Source organism: Medicago sativa, chromosome 1, assembly GCF_051527215.1.
Source record: "Medicago sativa cultivar Bolivia chromosome 1, Bolivia_mono, whole genome shotgun sequence".
Classification (NCBI taxonomy): Eukaryota; Viridiplantae; Streptophyta; class Magnoliopsida; order Fabales; family Fabaceae; genus Medicago; species Medicago sativa.
Genome location: NC_140749.1, coordinates 55445908 through 55466364, shown reverse-complemented (window position 1 = coordinate 55466364; position 20457 = coordinate 55445908). Strand labels below are relative to the sequence as shown.

The following is a 20457-nucleotide window of genomic DNA, read 5'->3' as shown; positions in this document are numbered from 1 at the left end:
GGAAAGCAAGCTTGGAAATTCATGAAGTAACCGCACAACATTGTCACTAGATTGTTCAAAGCAAAATACTTTAACAAGTGTGATTTCTTGGACTCAAAGATTGGTCATAATCCAAGCTACGTCTGGCGTAGCATTTGGGGGGCCAAAAGACTTGTTAGCGAAGGATACAAATGGAGCATTGGTTCAGGTACTGATATATGCGTGTGGGACCAGCGATGGCTAGTGGATGGTGGTGTTTTACAGAAGCCAGAAAGTCTGCCAGAAGAATTCAAAGAGATTGATGTTTCAGATCTATTCATATCTCATACTCGATTTTGGAATATTGGTTTATTAAGGAACCTTGTTAGCAATGAAGATACTAATCGCATCCTTAATACTTCAATCTTTGAACCTAATCAGCACGCTAGAATAGTGTGGAAGTCAGAGACAAATGGTTTCTATTCCATTAGAAGTGGAAATCACATCAGTCTCAGTCAACATGTGGACTTTAGTACTCACCGTTGTGATGGAAATTGGGTACTCCTTTGGAATCTTAAGGTGCCTCCTAAGGTGAAACCTTTTCTGTGGAGATCGTGCAAAAATGCTCTTGCTACAAGAGTCCGACTTCAAGACAGAGGGGTAAATTGTACAAAAACTTGTACTTTATGTGAGAATGAGGATGAGGATAGTATGCATCTATTTTTTTATTACACAAAGAGTGTGCAATGTTGGCAGCAATTAGGGTTGTGGAGCAAAATTCAGCAAAATGCTCAATTAAATCTCAGCTTTGGGGTAACCATGTTTGATATACTACAGGTGCAAGATTCGAGTCAACGGGTCATTTGGGCTTGGGTTATGTGGTCTATTTGGAAACAGAGAAATGATTATATCTGGAGGAATGAAGTCATGACGACTGCAACAATTCGTGACAGAGGCCTTAATCTTCTAACAGGTTGGCAAAACATGCAAGATAGCCGTAATAGAGCGGGTGTACAGCAACAACCTATTGACAACATAGTTTGGAGAAAGCCAAATGAAGGTCATTTCAAGTGCAATGTAGATGCTGCTTTTTTTCTTTAAAGAAAGTAACCGGGTTGGCATAGGGATATCCATCAGGGATGATCGCGAGAGGTTAGTGAAAGCCAGAACCAGTTGGTCATCGCCGCTCTTAGATGTGTCCGAGGGAGAAGTTATTAGTCTTTTATATGCTATCAGATGGGCAAAAGTGCAGAATTTAAATAATGTTATCTTCGAACTTGACTCTAAGAGGGTAGTAGATAATTTTAATAGCACTAGAAATGATGTAGCTGATTTAGGAGCTATCATCAGAGAATGTAGGACTACTTTCTCATCCATTTTCACAAACTAAAGGGTAGAGTTTATTAGGAGACAAGCAAATGAGGTTGCTCATAGACTTGCTAGGGCAGCCACAGTTTATGCTAGTATCCACTATTTCACTGTATTACCTGATTGTATTCAAGATGTTCTTATTAATGAAATGAGATAGTTATCTTCCGTCAAAAAACTAGGTTGGTACCCCTAAAATAGTAAACAATTTAAAATGAGAAGAAAAGTACAAAAGTAAAGGAATTAGGAGAGAGTTTAGGTGGGGGAATCAAGAGTTAGTCAACCAAAAGTAAGAGAATTGATTTTTTTTTTTTTTGAAAAAAAAGTAAGAGAATTGATGATCTTACCTGATTTGTCACACGATCATCTCATTCCTTCCATTTTTATTTGTTTTCTATCCTTTAAGAGAATTGATTAGCAATTGGGTACTAATGGAGATTGATTTTCCATTAGTCGTTATGTTATGATTGCCTTGCCTTAAGAAGAAAATCAATTAGTAACCCCAAGGAAAAAAAAACACGGTAAAACACATCCATTCCCGTTCATTTTCCATAAAAAGTAGGAAATCCAAAGAAAAAGAGAGACATTTTAGAGGAAACATTCTTCCATGATCACAAATATAAAAAAAATAGTGTTCGGTCACACATATAATGAAAATCCTCATAAAAAAGCTGCATTCTATGTTGACAAAAAACTTGCTACAGGCTACAGCCATCCAACACCATGGGAAGGTGCGAGTCGGCTACTAATTACTTTTATCTAAAAATCTAAAATTACTGGCTATTGTATACTTTAAAATTTGGGTAGTGCTAACTTGTAGGTTACAAAGGCTAAACAACTCATCTTCAAAATTTAAATAAGATTTTCGGGTTTGAAATTTAAATAATTTAGACTAACAAACTTTGAAAATTCTAAAACCGAATGAATGTGTATTTAATGCATGCTTGTATTAGGAAATGGTCCATCAAATGTGATACGTGATATGTTTACGATATATGATATCATGGTGAATTAATTTTAGAATACTTTTTTTATGAAGGAAGTAATATGTAGTTATGTACATACCTTTCAAAATGAATGTGGTTATGTATATCTTTTTAACATTATATTTGAATTCTTGTAAGCAAAAACATTTTGTTTGAATTATTTTAAAGTTAACACTCTGTTAACTACTTTTTTTGTAGAAATTATAAGTATACCCTTTTATAACCTTTGTGTTTCTTTAAATAAACTTATTTTATTTTTTAAAAAAAGAAGCTATATGCATACCCTTTTATAACCCTTTGTGTTTGCCTTTATGATGTAATTAACAACCAAACTATATAGCCTTAATATGTTTCCATATTTGAAAATGATTGATTTATTTGAATTAGTATTATCATAACCAAATACATTGGTAATTTCAGACAAATAAATTTTACTTTTAAAATGTAGCAATTTAAATCGATTTAAATATACAAAAAGAGAAGGGGGCTGTGGCCTGTGGGTAACGGTGATTAGAGTAAACAAGTGTGATAAACCATTTTTTTATTATTGATAACCAAACATCATATTTCAACACAAAGTTAAAACTATGGCCTAAACCCTAAAAGAAACTTATACCAATTCAAATCACTATTATTTTCCTTAATGATGACATTTGGGCTCAAATGCAAACGGTCCAACAGAGTAGAGTTTTACAGAAGCACCCTTAGACATTGATCGTTTCAGAGGTTTAAGAAGAGCCCCAGTAAGACCACCATGAAGATTTGAGGGTTTTAGTACTTTTGGTGCACTAACCAAAACAACGTTGCAATGGCGAGTTGAATAACCTACAATATTCTTTGGACCTCCAATATAAAAGTAACCTTTCTTATCCGTCTTGGCTTTACGTACCAACTTGTATTTGGCGTTGTCGCATTGGAGCTTCACAATGGCACCTTCAATAATCAAAACAACATAACAATGTCATTGTCATTTTGCAACAAATAAAACATAATGTTAGAGAAGGTTTTGTTCATAATTTTGATCAAATAATACATAATAATTTGGACATAAACAAAAAAAAAGTAGAAAATAAAATGTGTCTTTGAAATAATTAAATAATGTGCATTTTGTAGGCAAAGTTTTTTTTTTTTTTGAGGAAATTTTGTAGGCAAAGTTAATAACGTCTTATTATGTTTGTGAGTATAGAATGTTCTTTTACAACCTTATCATATCAATGAAAATAAACACAAAAAGAATGTATATGCAAACACAATATATTAGATTTATGGTTTTAATAATATTTTTTCAATCTATATGCATTGTACACAAAATATTAGTCCAAAAGAAGGTGTGAAAAAAATAAAATAAATGTGACATAATATATTAGTTATATATTTTGATTCTTCATGCAAGATTGTAGGCAATGCTTGACGTGACAAAAGATTGTAGAAAAACAAAAAAAAAATATATTTTTTAAAATAAAAAGAGAAATAAAATAAAATGGAGTTTCAGCATATAAAGTTAAGACACAAACCAGGAAGCGGTGTAGCTCCCTTTAGGGTGTCAACACCAGTATGGTTGCATGATTTGACATAAACAACTCCTTCAACAGATATCAAGCTTTTTGAAACAACATGTGTGTGAGTAGGAGCATGAGCCGGAGGATGGTGATGGTGGTGGGTTGGGGATTTTGCAGAGTGAGGAGGAAGTAAAGGTTTGTGAACCGGAGGCTTAATAGGGGCATGAGTAGGAGAGTGAAGATGATAATGGGTGGGGGGTTTTGCAGGGTGACGAGGATGTAAAGGAGTGTGAACATGGGAAGGGGAAGGGGAAGGTGAGTGATGTTGGTGGCGGTGATGGGTTGGAGGTTTGGCAGGGTGAGGAGGATGTAAAGGAGTGTGAACCGGAGGCTTAATAGGGGAATGAGCAGGAGAGTGATGTTGATGATGATGATGAGTTGGGGGTTTTGCTGGGTGACGAGGATGTAAAGGAGGGTGAATATGGGAAGGGGTAGGGGATGGTGAGTGATGTTGATGTTGGTGGTGGTGGTGATGGTGATGGGTTGGGGGTTTAGCAGGGTGAGGAGGATGTAAAGGATAGTGAACATGAGAAGGTGCATGGGATGGTGAGTGGTTGTGGTGAGGAGGGCTAGCTAATGGTTTATGAACCGGTGACTTGGTTGGGGGATGAAGTGGAGTTGCTGGTTTGTGATGAAGAGTTTCTAGCTCATCAGCAAATGCCATGAAAGAGGTTATTTGAAGAAAGAGAAAAAACAAGAACAGAGTTTTGGCCATTTTTTGTGTTAAGAGAAGGCAACCTTGAAATAGAGGGAGATGAGTGATGTTGATGTGTTGAGAGAGGGTGAGAGTTTATCTATTTATAGGAGCTAATGCTTAATATCATTGTGGTTTTTCTTTATGTGTGATAAACATTGTTTCTTTATTTTTGTTTTTTAGTTAATACCCAAATTGATTCAACTTTATTTGAATTTAAGGGGTAAATTAAATTGTTTCATTATTCATGCTTGTTAGTGCAAGACATAAGGAGAAATTTGGGAAGGGGTAAAAGGGAATACTGAAGTGTAGGAAACTTGTTTAGAGAACCAGGGAGAACATACATATTTTTTTTAAAGGAAAGGGAGAATATACATATGGTATGGTATATATTTACACTCTAATAAAATTGATACAAATTGATACATTTTGTCTAAAAGTCTTAACTCAACTGAAAAATGCCGAAATTGCAAGGCCGGACGTCGACCCGGGTTCGAACCTGGGACCTCACTGTTGTGTGTGAGTTTAATTTCAGTGGTTTACCACTTCATCTAAGACCAAAAAAAATGGATACCTTTTTATAAAAATAAAATAAAATCGATGCTTTTTGGTCAAAACAAAATAATGACAATCAAAATTCTGTTTATTGACCTGTTTGATAAAGGTGCTTGCAGGCAAATTTTGAAGGACACCTTAGCAAATTCTGAAGGACATCTTTGCAATTGTCAAAATTATTTCTTTCTCTGTTTGTATTTTGTTTTGTCCCTGTGATGCCTCCATTAAATACAATTAATTCTGAAGATTATGACACTTGAATCTACTAAACTAGATAGAAAAATGAATGTCCGTACGTTTTACTATTTTGCCCCTCTGGGGGTATTTTCGTAAATTGGTAAATATCCATCTCCCCCCATATATATATGTGAAAAGGAAAAAAAAAAAAGAAAAGGGAGAGAGAAACGGGAACGGGAGAAGAAAGGGGGAACGGGAATGGGAGGAGAACCATTCTCCTCCGTCGCGAAAAACGGCGGCGCCTTCTCACTACTGCTTCATTTCCATTTCCTTCTTCAGCATGCTCAAAAAAAAAACGCCTTCTCTCTAAAATAAAACACACCACCGCCGTCAACCTCGCCGTTGATCTTGCCGTCGCCGCCGTCGAACACACTGATCCACGATTCTCCATCTTTCATCAGCATGCATGTCACAGATCAAGCCTCAATCCTCTTCTCCTCTACCCCTCTCCCTCAATTTTCACCTTGGGCTTTCATTTTTATTCAAATTCAAACAATAATTTTAGAGAATTGAATTTTTCAACTTTCTAATTTTTATTCAATCAATCTAATTGCATGCAAGTCTCCAGAAAGTTGTTTTTGTGATTTTAAGGGTTTGATTTTGTGGTTTTGGTTTGTTTTAGGTTCAGAAAAAGGTTTTTCAGAATTTTATTGTTCTTGGATGATTTTCATTTTCTGGGTTTCTGTTTGTGGCTTTTTTTTCATGCTTTCATGTGTATTTTGGTGAGTTGGTATCTTAATGAGGGTTTTGTATTTGTTTGGTGAACGCAGAAAAGGGAGGAAGCAGGACAATTTGTGACTGTAGCTGAAGACCCTTTTAAATCTTGCGTAACAGTTTTCATTCTTCTTTAGAAAGCGGGATGTGTCTAATATTGTGATCTTCAAAGCACCATCTTGGTTGAAGGTATATTTTACTGGCACAACAGTTCAATTATTGCAAGTTTTTGGTCATATTTTATGTTTATGAATTATGATGTTTATTGTTTGATCTGGCTTATGGTGTTTCATTTTGAATTGTTGAATTTGAATTCATATACTTATATATATTTCACTTGTGGTGTGAAATTGTTGTTGAATTTCATCAGGGTTATGTTTGATTTGAATTTAATTTGATTTGGAATTAGTTTTGTGCCCTAATTTTGTGTTTGCAATTTCAGTTTTGGCTTCAATTTGTTGTGTTAGTGTGTTTTTCTGCTTCCAATTTTCGATCTTTATCGTTTAATTAACATGGGTTTTGTTCATTCTTTTAAAATAATTGAGCTTTTTTCTCATCTTGATAGTTGAAGCCCCAAAATTACTTTGATTTTAATTGGTTAATCCCAAATTGGTGTTGTGTGGTTCATTGATTGTGCATTGTGAGAAATTTAGAAGCATTGTATAAGTTGATTCAATTCAAATCAATGATTTGTGTCCTGTTGAGAATTGTATGAGTTTATCTTATCACATTATTTTAATGATTTTAAGCTGCAATAGACATTTTCATATTATTTAAATAGCGATGATTCTATCAGATTTTAACTTGAGAAGTTCCATTAGACTTGATTCCTGGGAAGTTAGGTATTATTGGCTTCATAATGTGTGGAACAAATTTTCAAGCCGTGGATTTTGGAGATGTCAAAGGTCACTGCTTGAAGAGTTGAAGTAAATTAGTTTTATTCTTTCTTTTTTTGATCATTTTGGTTTTGTTATTATATCATAGCAATTTTATTGTCATTTTGGTTTTGTTCTTAACCAAAATGAATTTAACTATGTGTTCCATACAATTTTTTTTGAAGCATCATTGACTAAAAAAGGATCTGCATCAACAATGGGCATTATTAAGATCTTAACAATTTGAAGTATTATGACTATTCCATAATTTTCTGTTTTTGTTTTATAACAATAATGATCATAATTTTGGTTTACCTTACTTCTGCAGTCATTGATTGGTCATTTTGATTTGGATCTGAACCGGGTTTTTGATATTGTAAGTTGGATCTCTTCAGGTGTCTATTTTCCCAATAAACTCAGGTGCCTATCTGCATTATCATTTATTGTTGTATTTGGCTACTGACGGATGTTTCTTATCAGATACTTGAGTGTTTTGAACTTCAGCCAGATAAAGGTAGACATAAATCATATAGCTCATGCGGTACAGAAGCAACGAAGTGCATCCATCGGTGATTTTGAGATTTTTCATGGTAGCGGTTCAAATGTTTGGAGCGTAGTTGGATCTGGATTGCTGTAATATTTTTTTAAAAAAGTTATGCGAATTTTTGTGTGAGCTTCTAAAAATAGAACTGCTAATTTTTGTGAACTTGGCCAGTTAATTTGGAGTTTGAATTCTTTAATCCTTTTGCAGATGTTCCTTCATCAAATGCTCTGTGGAGTTGCTTATTGTCATTCACATATAGTTCTTCATTGAGACTTGAAACCACAGAATTTGTTGATATTTGGCGCACTAATTCAGTAAGGCTTGCAGATTTTGGATTGGCTAGGGCATTTGGCATACCTGTCAGAACATTTACACATGAGGTTTACTATTATTTACACATTTACACATTTGGCATTTGTTTTTTCTTAAAGGGTTTGATTATTGAGCATGCTTAATTATGATTGTGATAAAATTGATGATGTTTTGTTTGTATGCAAAACAGTTGAGCATGCTTAATTATGATTAGTACTAGATAATATAAAAGTGCAAATTATGATTGTAACATACATGTGATATAATTCATGCTTTCATTTTTCAAAGAGTATAAGTTCAAATGTATCTCTATTCTCTAAAATTTGTTATGTCCTATAATTGTACACACATTTGATATATGCCTGCATAAATATGAATTTGTTGGTTGCGAAACCAATTAGATTGGAAAGCTTACTTTTACTACTTTAATACTGTCAAGTCTTATATTTTTATATTGGTTATGTGATTTATAGTGATTTTATGAATTGAGCTGTTCGATTTTACAAGTTATGTTGCATCAGTCAGCTTAGAAAGTTAATATCTTAAGCTTGGAAACTCCTTTTCAAATGGGACCAGTTGCGTTTGAAAGAGGACATACAGTAGTTTCTTCATGTTTAATTTCATAATTTTATAATTTGCCTATATGTCCCAGTTGCTATTTAAATACAGCTGTTCTGTCACAGAATTTTAAGGTACATGGTTGACTTTAGGTAATCCAAAACTTGAGTTATATGAATCGGCTTGAGAAGTTGTTTTTCCAAGTTTATGTCTATCTTCTCATCAATGTGTATGTTATGTTGCAGAGACAATGAAACATCATGAAGAGTCTTAATGGTTATAAGGTCATTGAATAAACAAAAACTTAGGAACACTCTATTAGAACTTCTTTGATTTGAGTTGTGTTTTTTCTCTTCCATTTTAAGTCTTAACTTTTCTTTATTTTCATGATGCATGTTTTTATTTCCATTGCATTAATCCTTGGTGATGGACTATACAACTTTATCAAAATTATATATTTTAGTGCCTTAAATTTTCAGGCCGGCATGAAAAAGAGGGATCACAATGCAGGTAAATAAATGACCTTTTATCACTTTTTGCAGTAAAAAAGCGTATTAACAAAGCTATTTATGCTCTGATAATAAGTCTAAAAAATTAGTCACTTCAAAAGTGACAAGTGGTTTAGGTCATTATACAAGTATATGGATAATTAGTTAACAAAACCATAGGCCATGATGCTAGATAACTTATAATTTTAAGATCCTAAACTCTCACATTTTGTCTCCTCTAGCATGGAAAAATTTTCTGCACTATTTTGCACAAATCATACTTAAATATGAGTGTTTTCAACCTTGGTGGATCAATTGAAGATGAAATAAGGTGGAAGTGCTAGGCAGCCGCCTTGAAACTAACCTTTGTTTGGAGGGAATATGAAATGTTGTTTTGAATGTGATTGTTCTCTCTTGGACATCCTTTGTCACCAATAGTGGTGATCAATTTCAGTGTTGCTAAGCTAGCTTCTATTATCCTTTTAACTCAACATGTTCTTACATATTTTAAGATAATTTCAAGCCTGCAATGCTCATGGACTTTGTTGTGTTCCTTTATATGATACCTTAGGTATGATCCCACCTTCTTTGGTATCTATCTACCTACTGAACAATATGAGAAGTGATTTTGCCTTTGATTTGTGATGACACAATTAGAATGAATAATGTTTAGTTGAATGTAACTTCTACGTACACAAGGAATTTGTGACGGGTTCAAGAATAACCAAGGCAGGTATTAATATAAATAATTAGTTATCAATTATCGCAACATGGACTTGCTTTTTCGTTTGATTTTTGTGCATCATATCTGATTTCTTGCTTTCCTTGGAGTTCTATTTTTTCAACTATAAGTAGTTTCAATCAAAATTTAGGTGTCACTATATTGTTGTTGCTTGCTTTTTCATTAATTATAGTCAATTGTTGCTCAACAATGAGTGGTTGTGGTTATGGTATCTTTGCAGATATTAAAATGGTTTGGGAAAGATTTTGGAATCAAAATTCTTGACAAAGTTCGTTTAAGATGGATCATCAGAAGTCAAAGGAACACTTGATTTTTAAAGATGGGGTGAGAAAAAATAAAGCAGCAAAGGCTAGACTTCTTAGAAAAAATGTTCTCCAAGTTAAGAAAACAAGAAGGCTGAAAACAATGTCAAAAGAAAATGCTTCAATCTCATGTAAATGTTCTATTTTTTTATTCTTTTTTATGAATATGAAGTTTGCATTTTCACTCATATTCTAATCTTTTGGAAATTGTATTCTGGCATGTATATTTTGTATAATATTTCAATGACAACTTCACTTCGTGGTGATAATAACCAACTTCGAAATAATACTAACATGATCACAACTTCTACAGCTGCATTACCTAACAAACCATTAATATTTACTGCTGTGAATTCTAAGGTGAATCAGAAAATAGAAGAAAGTAATGTTACCTCATCTAAAGTCTCAGAGATTCAAATCTCTACTCCTCCGCCGAGTAACGAAGCAATGCAAGAATCAATCCACAACAGGAAGAAATGGATAAATGATGAGGAGAACTCTTCAAAAGTGGTGAGAGGATTTCGTAAGCTTATATTCTTTGGAAGAAGGAGTTGAAGAACCTTTGTGGATTGATACTTTTTCACAGAGGGGTTCCCATGAACTTATGAATTGTTCATGGAAGTTATGAGTTCTCTTTATCCATGCTTTTGGTTATTCAATATTTCAAAAGAGAGTTTACTTTGTCCATTATTAGCTCAGTAGAAAGTGTTTGGCAAATTGAATTATTTGTTGTTATTGAACATACTCATTCATGTGACATGGTAGTCATGTGGAAGATTGTAGATAGTTTCTAGCTTCCCACACCTTATAAGAATAATACCATGTGGATTGGAATTGCTATCATACTAAGGAAGGATACCAAGTATAATACATTTTCCATGTTTTAGAATAATAATATTTTCCATTAGAACAAATTTCCTTCATTACTTTAAAAAGTTTATAGCAAAAAAGTTTTTCGGTTGGATCGAGGTCCACTTCTGGAACCGCACCCGCATTAGTAGATGTAATGATCCTTTTTAGTTTATAAATGTGCAACTTTGACTGTTTATCATTTTAGAGTTATTAATCTGCAACATTTACATATATGTTATTAGATAAATTTATCGACATTATTAAAAAGAGTAGAAACCTGAGCGCAAATACGAATCGGTTTTAGTAATAAACAGATTTTCCAAATTCTAACTTATTCAAACATATAATAAAGAATTTCAAAACCATAGTATTCTAATTGCCCACGGGTACCCGTGGGTAAAATCCGTCACGGGCATGGAGCGGGTAGTTAAACGGGTATTTGACTACCCATTTTAATATGAACACAGACACGGATTTGATTGTATCTATAACCACGGGTACCCATACCCAATAATAAATTAAGTAAATTATTAAAATATCTTTATATATCATATCTTATTACTTAAAGTTGTAACATTATTGAAGAAAATTTTACCGCCCACCCAAAAATCCTCAATAATAACCTATTTTTATTTTAAATTTTTTTAATTCAATCTTATTAGGTTTACCGTTTCCACTTCATTCACATCATAAAATATATAGATTATCTAAGAATCATGAATTTCATATGGATTATGTATGATTTATGAAATTTTGAACGGATTATGTATGGATGTTTAAAAGTTGAGGTTTTTTGGTAATTAAAAAAAGTTTTTATTTGTACCAAAAAATAAATAAATTCAAAACTCCATGGGTACCCATAGATACCTGAATACCCACGAGTACCTGTATAGTGGGTACCCACGAGGTTAGATTGACTCTGCATAATGCAGGGGTGGTGGATCGGATCAAGTACACAGTTCACAATTATTCTACTAAATTAACTTTACAGTTATTGAGTTGTGGAAAGCCACTACTTTTCCAATGCACGTTTAGCCTTCTCAATTGTTGTCTTTGCTGCAACTTGCTTTGCATCTCTCTCTACAAAAAAGGTCCTTAACGTTTTCATTTGTTAATCGTGATAAGTCGTTTTGAACATTTCATTTTCTAACCCGTGATGCAGGAGTACTCTAAATATTGTGTTATGGTTTATAATTATCTGTTATTTCGCAATCTATCCGTCCGATATAATATTTTGTCAAAAAAGTAGCTAACCCCCGTGCGAAGCACGGGTTTGTAACTAGTTATGATATTAAAAAGTTTGCAATCAGATTAATGTTGCATTATGTTTGATGAGTTACATATCAAATGTTTCTTCTTTTCGACGAGCGCATAACTATCTATGCACAAAGCAGAGGTTTAGTAAGGATTTGTTTACTTTCCAAAAGTATTTAGCTTTAAAATATTTGTATATTTTAAATTCCTAACAAGGAAATTGAATATATTTTATTTTTTTTACAAACGGAAATTGAAGACTTGTGTTGTAACAACTAGTGTATTAACATGTAAACAAATAAACAAGTAGTGTTAACCCGTGTCATGTACGGGTGATATGTACTATTTTTTTGTCTCTAAAATATTTTAAAATAAGTTAAAAATGATATTGTATGTATATACTAAAAATGAAAGACGATATATATTGAATGTGTCTTTTAGCAATTCACACTTCAAGGTGTGATTATCAACTTTTAGTTATAACTTTCTAAAAGATACCTTCATAAAAATTAATTGGTGTTTTTTAGCAAATGTGCATACTTTGTGTTAAGTCCCATTATACAGGTGTGTAGAATTTAACAAAGAAAACTAGATTTAGTGATGGAAATTTGAAGGTTATGCTTTGAGGAATTTTTTTAGAAGGAATATGATAAGTAAAAATGATATATTTATAAGAATAAAAAACTTATTTAATTATACATTAATTGATTCCTTAAAAAAAAACTCTACGTTAATTGATCAAACTTCCTTAAAAAAAAATTAATTGATCAAACTATTATGATTAATTGACGTTGAAACCCTTTTATTTTACAAACCTTATTATCTTTTTCTTGTTTCCATCTATTTCCACCCTTTTATTTTACAAACCTTATTATCTTTTTCGTATTTCCATATATTTCTTCACTTTTTGTCAAAAAAAAATAAATTTCTTCACCTACTAATCTGTTCTAGGGCATCCCTCCCTCACTCGCTCCCTCATAAAAAATTAACAATAAACTAGAATTCGACCCGTGCGATGCACGGTTTATTTTTTAACGTGTCATATATAAGTATTAAATTGACTGTATTTTTAGAGTATCATATATAAGTATCAAATTGACTATCAAATTGACTATCTTTTAGGCTCTTTGATAACATCCCTACACAAACATCATGTCTTTGATGGTATCTCTTATATCAGTAAATCATATCTTTCCAGTCCAATATAAAGTTTAACCTTGCATATTTTCCTAGTCATGGATGTTACCCAATGTGAGCATCTTTGAAAAGTGCACTGTCTACAAAAAGAATGCAAGAAAATTAATTAAAACAAAGGAAAAAATTTAACAAAACAAAAAGCAAATACATGGTTCAAAAATAAAATAGAATAGAAAAATCTAAAAGAAAAATTAACATAAATTACTACTTCATTGCACTTATTGTTTCTTTCCTGCTCATCCTTTCTGCTCCAAGAGTTAACATTTAAGGGAATTAGTTTTATTTAGTTATCAATTAGAATGCGATTAAATTTTTCAACAAAAAAAAAACACAACAGTAGAATACGATTAACAAAAAAGATATATAATATAGAATCCATTGACTACCATTATTCCAATTTTGATGTTGAGTCTCTTAAATAATGGGCATTGTTACTTTGCTGTAAAAGGAAGACTGCCAAAATTGGTGTAAACATCTGAAACTAAAAAAAACGCAAAAAGGATATTCCATTTCTCAAAAAAATATGCATATCGATAAAATGCATGTTAAATTAGAATACCAGTAAAGCAGTGGTATGAGAGGAAGGTTATAAGGTCACGTCCTTCCATTTGCAAAGATCAAAATATCAAAATATATGATTCTTCTGCTGTCTGTGTAATTTACCACGGTTTAGGGTTTTTTTTTTGTTGAGAGAAACACGGTTTAGGGTTTGCTATATATAGCAAAGTTTGCATGAAAATTAGGGTAGCCGAGTTTGCATGGAAGTTAGGGTATTCTATTTGTAAACGTATTAAATAAGTGTACAACAACTTGCAAAAAAAAAAATAGTTTACAGAAACAATAGATATATACAAACGATGACACAACAGGGTAGAAATGAAAAGCTCATGAGTGAGAAGAAATATTAAAGATTGCTGCATTTTAGTGGGAATTTATTAGGTTAAAATGGTGCGTTGTGTAACACCCACGGCTGACGAGAGCAGGGGAGTGCTCGCCGGTGCACAAGGCACGACAATGAGTGGCTCCCGACAGTTTCTAGAGGAACCGAATCACATCGGAATGAGAGGGATCCTAAGGCTGTGTAGGTATGGGACTACATGGTTGAAGGAAGGCTTATAAGAATTGTTTGGTACTACCTATATCAACAAGATGCATCTTCTTTTCGGTAGCTCATTCCATAAGAACTCCACAGTTAAGCGTGCTTGACTTGGAGCAATTTTGGGATGGGTGACCTACCGGGAAGTTTTCCGGTAAGCGTGCGAGTGAGGACAAAACACGCTGAAAATACTCGTGTTGGTTTGTGGGGTCAGTCGACAATCCTGAAAGCAGTCTGGGATGTTACACGCTGCATTTTAGATGGAATTTGTTAGGTTAAATTGCTGCTAACCTAATGCAGCATTTTAGAGGGAAATTATTAGGTTAAGTTGCTGCAGACCTAATAAAATTAATAAATAAGGATAAGGATAAGGATATAGCAAATTTTACATGGTAATTACGGTAGCCGAGTTTGCATGGAAATTAGGGTATTCTGTTTGTAAACGTATTAAATAAGTGTACAAAATATTGTTAAAGAAAAAAAAGGCAACCGAATAGGAATGAAATTGGTGCGATGCATTTTTTTTGGTATTAAATAAGTGTACAAAATATTGTCAAAAAAAGGCATAAGCGTACAAAATATTGTCAAAAAAAGGGGAAAAAAAGGCATAAGTGTACAAAATATTGTAAAAAAAAAAAAAACATGATAGCGATGCATTTTTTTAGTATTAAATAAGTGTACAAAATATTGTAAAAAAAAAGGCATAAGTGTCCAAAATAATGTCAAAAAAAAGGCAAGAGGATAGGAATGAAATTGGTGCGATGCATTTTTTTTAGAAGGAATTTGTTAGGTTAAATTACTGCTAACCTAATCTCAGCTTTGGGGTCACCATGTTTGATATATTGCAGGTGCTAGATTCGAGTCAACGGGTCATCTGGTGTAACACCCCGTTTTCCCAACGTAAAAATTTTCATAAATAAAATCAGAGTTTTCATCACAAAACGGAATGTCACATTTCTTAAAAGTCATAAATGGAATAAATTAATATTTATCCTTCAAAATTCAATCAACAATTAATTAATACTTTGCAGCGGAATTTATCAACTTCTAAAAATAGTCTTTGGCACGAAGGCCTCTTCATAAAAGTCTCATAAATAGTCTAAAACATAATAATTAGTTCAAATCCAACAACTTCATTATAAATCTCTTAAAACAATACGTAAGGAATAGAAATACTGTCAAAACTCCCATCCCGTTACGTATCAGAGCACCTAAAGACACACTGTGAGGAGTCCACTCACGACCACGCCTAATCTTGATTACCTGCAAGTTACCCATACGAAGGGCAACATTTTCAAGCAGAAGGGGTGAGATTTCTCAAACAATAATACTAAGCTCATAAATCATAAATTACATTTAACAATATAAACACCTTATAATTTAACAACTATAATCAAATATATAGACATCATCATTTCTTCTTAGCAATATATCATCATATAAATATCATCACATATCTACAAAATATTAGTCATAAGCAGCATCATATATCATCTTAATACTAATCATAAACATCTTCATATATCATCAATTATCAATTATGAGCACCTTCAAATATCACCGATTACTAGTCGCAAACAATCATCACATAACATCAAATATTAATCATAACATCGTCATGCATCATCATAAATATACTCATAAACATCGTCATGTATCATCATAATAATTCATCATTAAATACTCCTTTTAACTTCATAAGTTAACGACTTGACTTGACAATGCAACTCTTCATCTTAAACCATCTTGACTCGACTATGCAACTCTTAACGTCTTAAACCATCTTTGATCATCATGAAAATGCAAATGCATGTGGTACCATTTTAGGACATAAGCCCTCATCGTCGTGGTTGAGCATAAGCTCTCATCGTCGTGGTTGAGCAAAAGCTCCATCGTCGTGGTTGAGCAAAAGCCCCATCGTCGTGGTTGACCAAAAGCTCCAGGGCATGAGCCCTCATCTTTAAATGAGTATGCATGGACTCAACATCTTACGTCTTAAAAACTTCATGAACATCTTACAACTCTTGACTTAGACCGACACTTACATCTTAAATAAGACTCAGCAGTATATGCAGCATATAAATAATTCATCTCATATCAGCATCATAGTACAACAGTATCAAATGATAACCAACAATATCTTAAACATCGCATCAACATAAGCATCATAAATAACACATATAGTGCATATATAACAATGTCACATCATTAATAATCTTAGTCATCTTAACTTAGGCTTCCTGGACAGCTTCTAATAATCTAGACATCCTTCCTTTCCTACTTCAAGTTCATCTTAATACTACACGATCTTTAAATAGTAACACATATTTATATAACACATCTTTAAATCATACATCTTCAAATAACACATCATTTACACATAAAATTAAATAATAAATAATAATAACTCTTTATATTCTCAACATTAAATAATTTATAAATGGCAAAAATGATATTAAGCAATAATGAAATTTAAAAGCCACCTATAGTGACGTGGGATTGATCTCATTTTTGGGTGCTTAATCAAAACATGAAGTAACGTAATTCTAATTAGAGGGATCAACTATTCTAAGGTAAAAATTGCACTGTACAAGGCATATTAAACCAACGATTAGAACTAAGCCAATGAATACATGCGCACACAAAATATTATGGACTAAATTGTAATCATATGTCAGAACTAGAACTCCAAATTTCACACATCGAAAACATTTACAAGTCAAATCAAATTCTCAATGAATTATCACATATACGGATATATAAAAATAGCAGCCGAACTCAATAACATGTGCACAAACCGATCATAATTATACAAATACATATAATAATCATTAACATATCATCGTATAAACATTTATATGCATAGGATTTGAAATCTAATGAATTAATCAAAAAACAAAAATTAATATATAGTTACGGCTAAAAATTAGAACACGAATTTCACATGAATTATCATAAAAAGAATGGCAACCATAAACCCTTCACTACCCACATGATCATATAGCCCTTATGATGAATAATTCTCCCCCCTTACATCAATTAAACGGTTTTTCATCACCTAATCATCAATTCTCACTCAACCCTAATTCTCATAATCTTACAAAACTCATCCTAAAACACGTTAGATGCAATCTAATGATCTACAAACTTAATATTAGTGAAAGATAGTCTCACCCTTACCTTAGAATTATCGATTGACAACCCTTCTCTTGGTTCTTCTCTCCACTTGTTCTCTTCTCTCTAAACCTTGTTTTCTCCTCTTTTCCAAAAAGCGGTTTTACGTAAAAACTCTTTCTAACATAAGCTTCCTTATTTATAATACTAATCAATCTCCCTAAATCTATTTAGGCCCAATAACTTATTCTTCTTTCTATTCTAACCTCCAACTCTACTTACACTAATAATTCTCATATTCTAATAAATAATAGAATAATGCCACATAGTAAAATACAAACACCTCATATATATAAATAAATCACATAAATAGACTCTAACTTAATAAACATAATTAAATAAAAAGGAGGGCGTTACATCTGGGCTTGCGTTATGTGGTATATTTGGAAACAGAGAAATGATTATATCTGGAGGAATGAAGTCATCACTACTGCAACAGTTCGTGACAGAGGCCTTAATCTTCTAACGGGTTGGCAAAACACGCAAGATAGCCGTAATAGAGCTGGTGTACAGCAATAGCCTATTGACAACATAGTTTGGAGAAAGCCAAATGAAGGTCATTTCAAGTGCAATGTAGATGCTGCTTTCTTTAAAGAAAGTAACCCGGTTGGCATAGGGATATCCATCATGGATGATCACGGGAGGTTAGTGAAAGCCAAAACCAGTTGGTCATCGCCACTCTTAGATGTGTCCGAGGGAGAAGCTATTGGTCTTTTATATGCTATCAGATGGGCAAAAGTGCAGTATTTAAATAATGTTATCTTCGAACTTGACTCTAAGAGGGTAGTAGATAGGTTTCTAGAAATGATGTATCTGATTTAGGAGCTATCATCAGAGAATGTAGGACTACTTTCTTATCCTTTTTCACAAACTCAAGGGTAGAGTTTATTAGCAGACAAGCAAATGAGGTTGCTCATAGACTTGCTAGGGCGGCCACATTTTATGCTAGTATCCACTATTTCACTGTATTACCTTATTGTACTCAAGATGTTCTTATTAACGAAATGAGATAGTTATCTTCTGTCAAAAAAACTAGGTTGGTACCCCTAAAATAGTAAACAATTTAAAATGAGAAGAAAAGTACAAAAGTAAAGGAATTAGGAGAGAGTTTAGGTGGGGAAATCAAGAGTTAGTCAACAAAAAGTAAGAGAATTGATTTTTTTTTTACAAAAAAAGTAAGAGAATTGATGATCTTCCCTGATTTGTCACACGATCATCCCATTCCTTCCATTTTTATTTATTTTCTATCATTTAAGAAAATAGATTAGCAATTGGGTACTAAGACCATCTACAATGGGGAGTCCTTCCCCTATTAAGCACCATTGTAAATAAGCATCCCCTTTGTGACACCAATGAATATAGTGCTTATGAAGGTGGGTGCTTTTATAGGCACCCTCTCTCTCCTATTACTCATGGGCCCCACATGTACAAATAATTCTATTTTATATATTTAATTATTGTATTATTTTGATATTAAAAAATAATTATATAATAGTTGTAAATAATAGTTGAATTTGATTCCCTAAAAAAAAATAGTTGAATTTGAAATTGCTTGTAGCATAGCCGTTGGAAATTTTAGTTGACATTTCTTGTATTCAATTACTCCTTAAAAAAAATCTGTACTTAATTACTTTATTTTTTTCCTTCTTTGAATTTGTTTGTTTTTTTTTTAATAATTTATAATTAAATTATTTCAATATTTTAAAATTATATAATTATGAATGAGTATAAAAATTATTGCTAAAATGTAATGATATATAGTTATTGCTGGGACCCAATTAATAATTATTTTGAGGTGCTGGGTTGGAGAGATTGGGTGCTTATTACATATTAATTATAAAACGAATGACGTGTACAGTCGGGACCAATTTAAGCACCTAAATGGGGTGCTGCATTGTGGATGGTCTAATGGAGATTGATTTTCCATTAGTTGTTATGTTATGATTGCCTTGCCTTAAGAAGAAAATCAAATTAGTAACCCCAAGGAAAAATAAAAACACGGTAAAACACATCCATTCCCGTTCATTATCCATAAAAAGTAGGAAATCCAAAGAAAAAGAGAGACATTTTAGATGAAACATTCTTCCATGATCACAAATATAAAAAAAAAAAAAAGTGTTTGGTCACACATATAATGAAAATCCTCATAAAACAGCTGCATTCTATGTTGACAAAAAACTTGCTACAGGCTACAGCCATCCAACACCATTGGGAAGGTGCGAGTCGGCTACTAATTACTTTTATCTAAAAATCTAAAATTACTGGCTATTGTATACTTTAAATTTGGGTAGTGCTAACTTGTAGGTTACAAAGGCTAAGCAACTCATATTCAAAATTTAAATAAGATTTTCGGGTTTGAAATTTAAATAATTTAGACTAACAAACTTTGAAAATTCTAAAACCGAATGAATGTGTATTTAATGCATGCTTGTATTAGGAAATGGTCCTTCAAAATGTGATACGTGATATATTTACGATATATGATATCATGGTGAATTAATTTTACAATACTTTTTTTATGAAGGAAGTAATATGTAGTTATGTACATACCTTTCAAAATGAATGTGGTTATGTATATCTTTTTAACATTATATTTGAATTCTTGTAAGCAAAAACATTTTGTTTGAATTATTTTAAAGTTAACACTCTGTTAACTACTTTTTTTTTTAGAAATTATAAGTATACCCTTTTATAACCTTTGTGTTTCTTTAAATAAACTTATTTTATTTTTTAAAAAAAGAAGCTATATGCATACCCTTTTATAACCCTTTGTGTTTGCCTTGATGATGTAATTAACAACCAAACTATATAGCCTTAATATGTTTCCATATTTGAAAATGATTGATTTATTTGAATTTGAAAATGATTGATTTATTTGAATTAGTATTATCATAACCAAATACATTGGTAATTTCAGACAAATAAATTTTACTTTTAAAATGTAGCAATTTAAATCGATTTAAATATACAAAAAGAGAAGGGGGCTGTGGCC

The 20457-nt window shown here is 32.4% G+C and overlaps 1 protein-coding gene and 1 long non-coding RNA gene across 7 annotated transcripts; one reads left to right on the top strand and one right to left on the bottom strand.

Annotated features, from left to right (window-relative positions):
- Positions 1 to 2822: 2822 nt before the first annotated feature.
- Positions 2823 to 4607, bottom strand: LOC146955541 (uncharacterized). Its single transcript, XM_085711250.1, has 2 exons — positions 3827 to 4607; positions 2823 to 3245 (listed from the first exon to the last, which is right to left on the bottom strand). The coding sequence occupies exons 1-2, from the start codon at positions 4584 to 4586 to the stop codon at positions 2953 to 2955; spliced, it is 1053 nt and encodes a 350-aa protein (XP_085567376.1). The 5' UTR covers positions 4587 to 4607; the 3' UTR covers positions 2823 to 2952.
- Positions 4608 to 5509: 902 nt separating this feature from the next.
- On the top strand, positions 5510 to 10737 carry LOC146955540 (uncharacterized). Of its 6 annotated transcripts, none has more exons than XR_015016676.1 (8): positions 5510 to 6260; positions 6893 to 6997; positions 7275 to 7322; positions 7427 to 7615; positions 7698 to 7870; positions 8840 to 8870; positions 9811 to 10023; positions 10253 to 10737. It is a non-coding gene; the product is annotated as an uncharacterized LOC146955540 (long non-coding RNA). The 6 variants fall into 6 exon arrangements; XR_015016675.1 differs by lacking the exon at positions 10253 to 10737 and adding an exon at positions 7132 to 7194 and having other exon boundaries at positions 6123 to 6260; positions 7427 to 7579; positions 9811 to 10204; XR_015016672.1 differs by lacking the exon at positions 6893 to 6997.
- The last annotated feature ends 9720 nt before the right edge of the window (positions 10738 to 20457 follow it).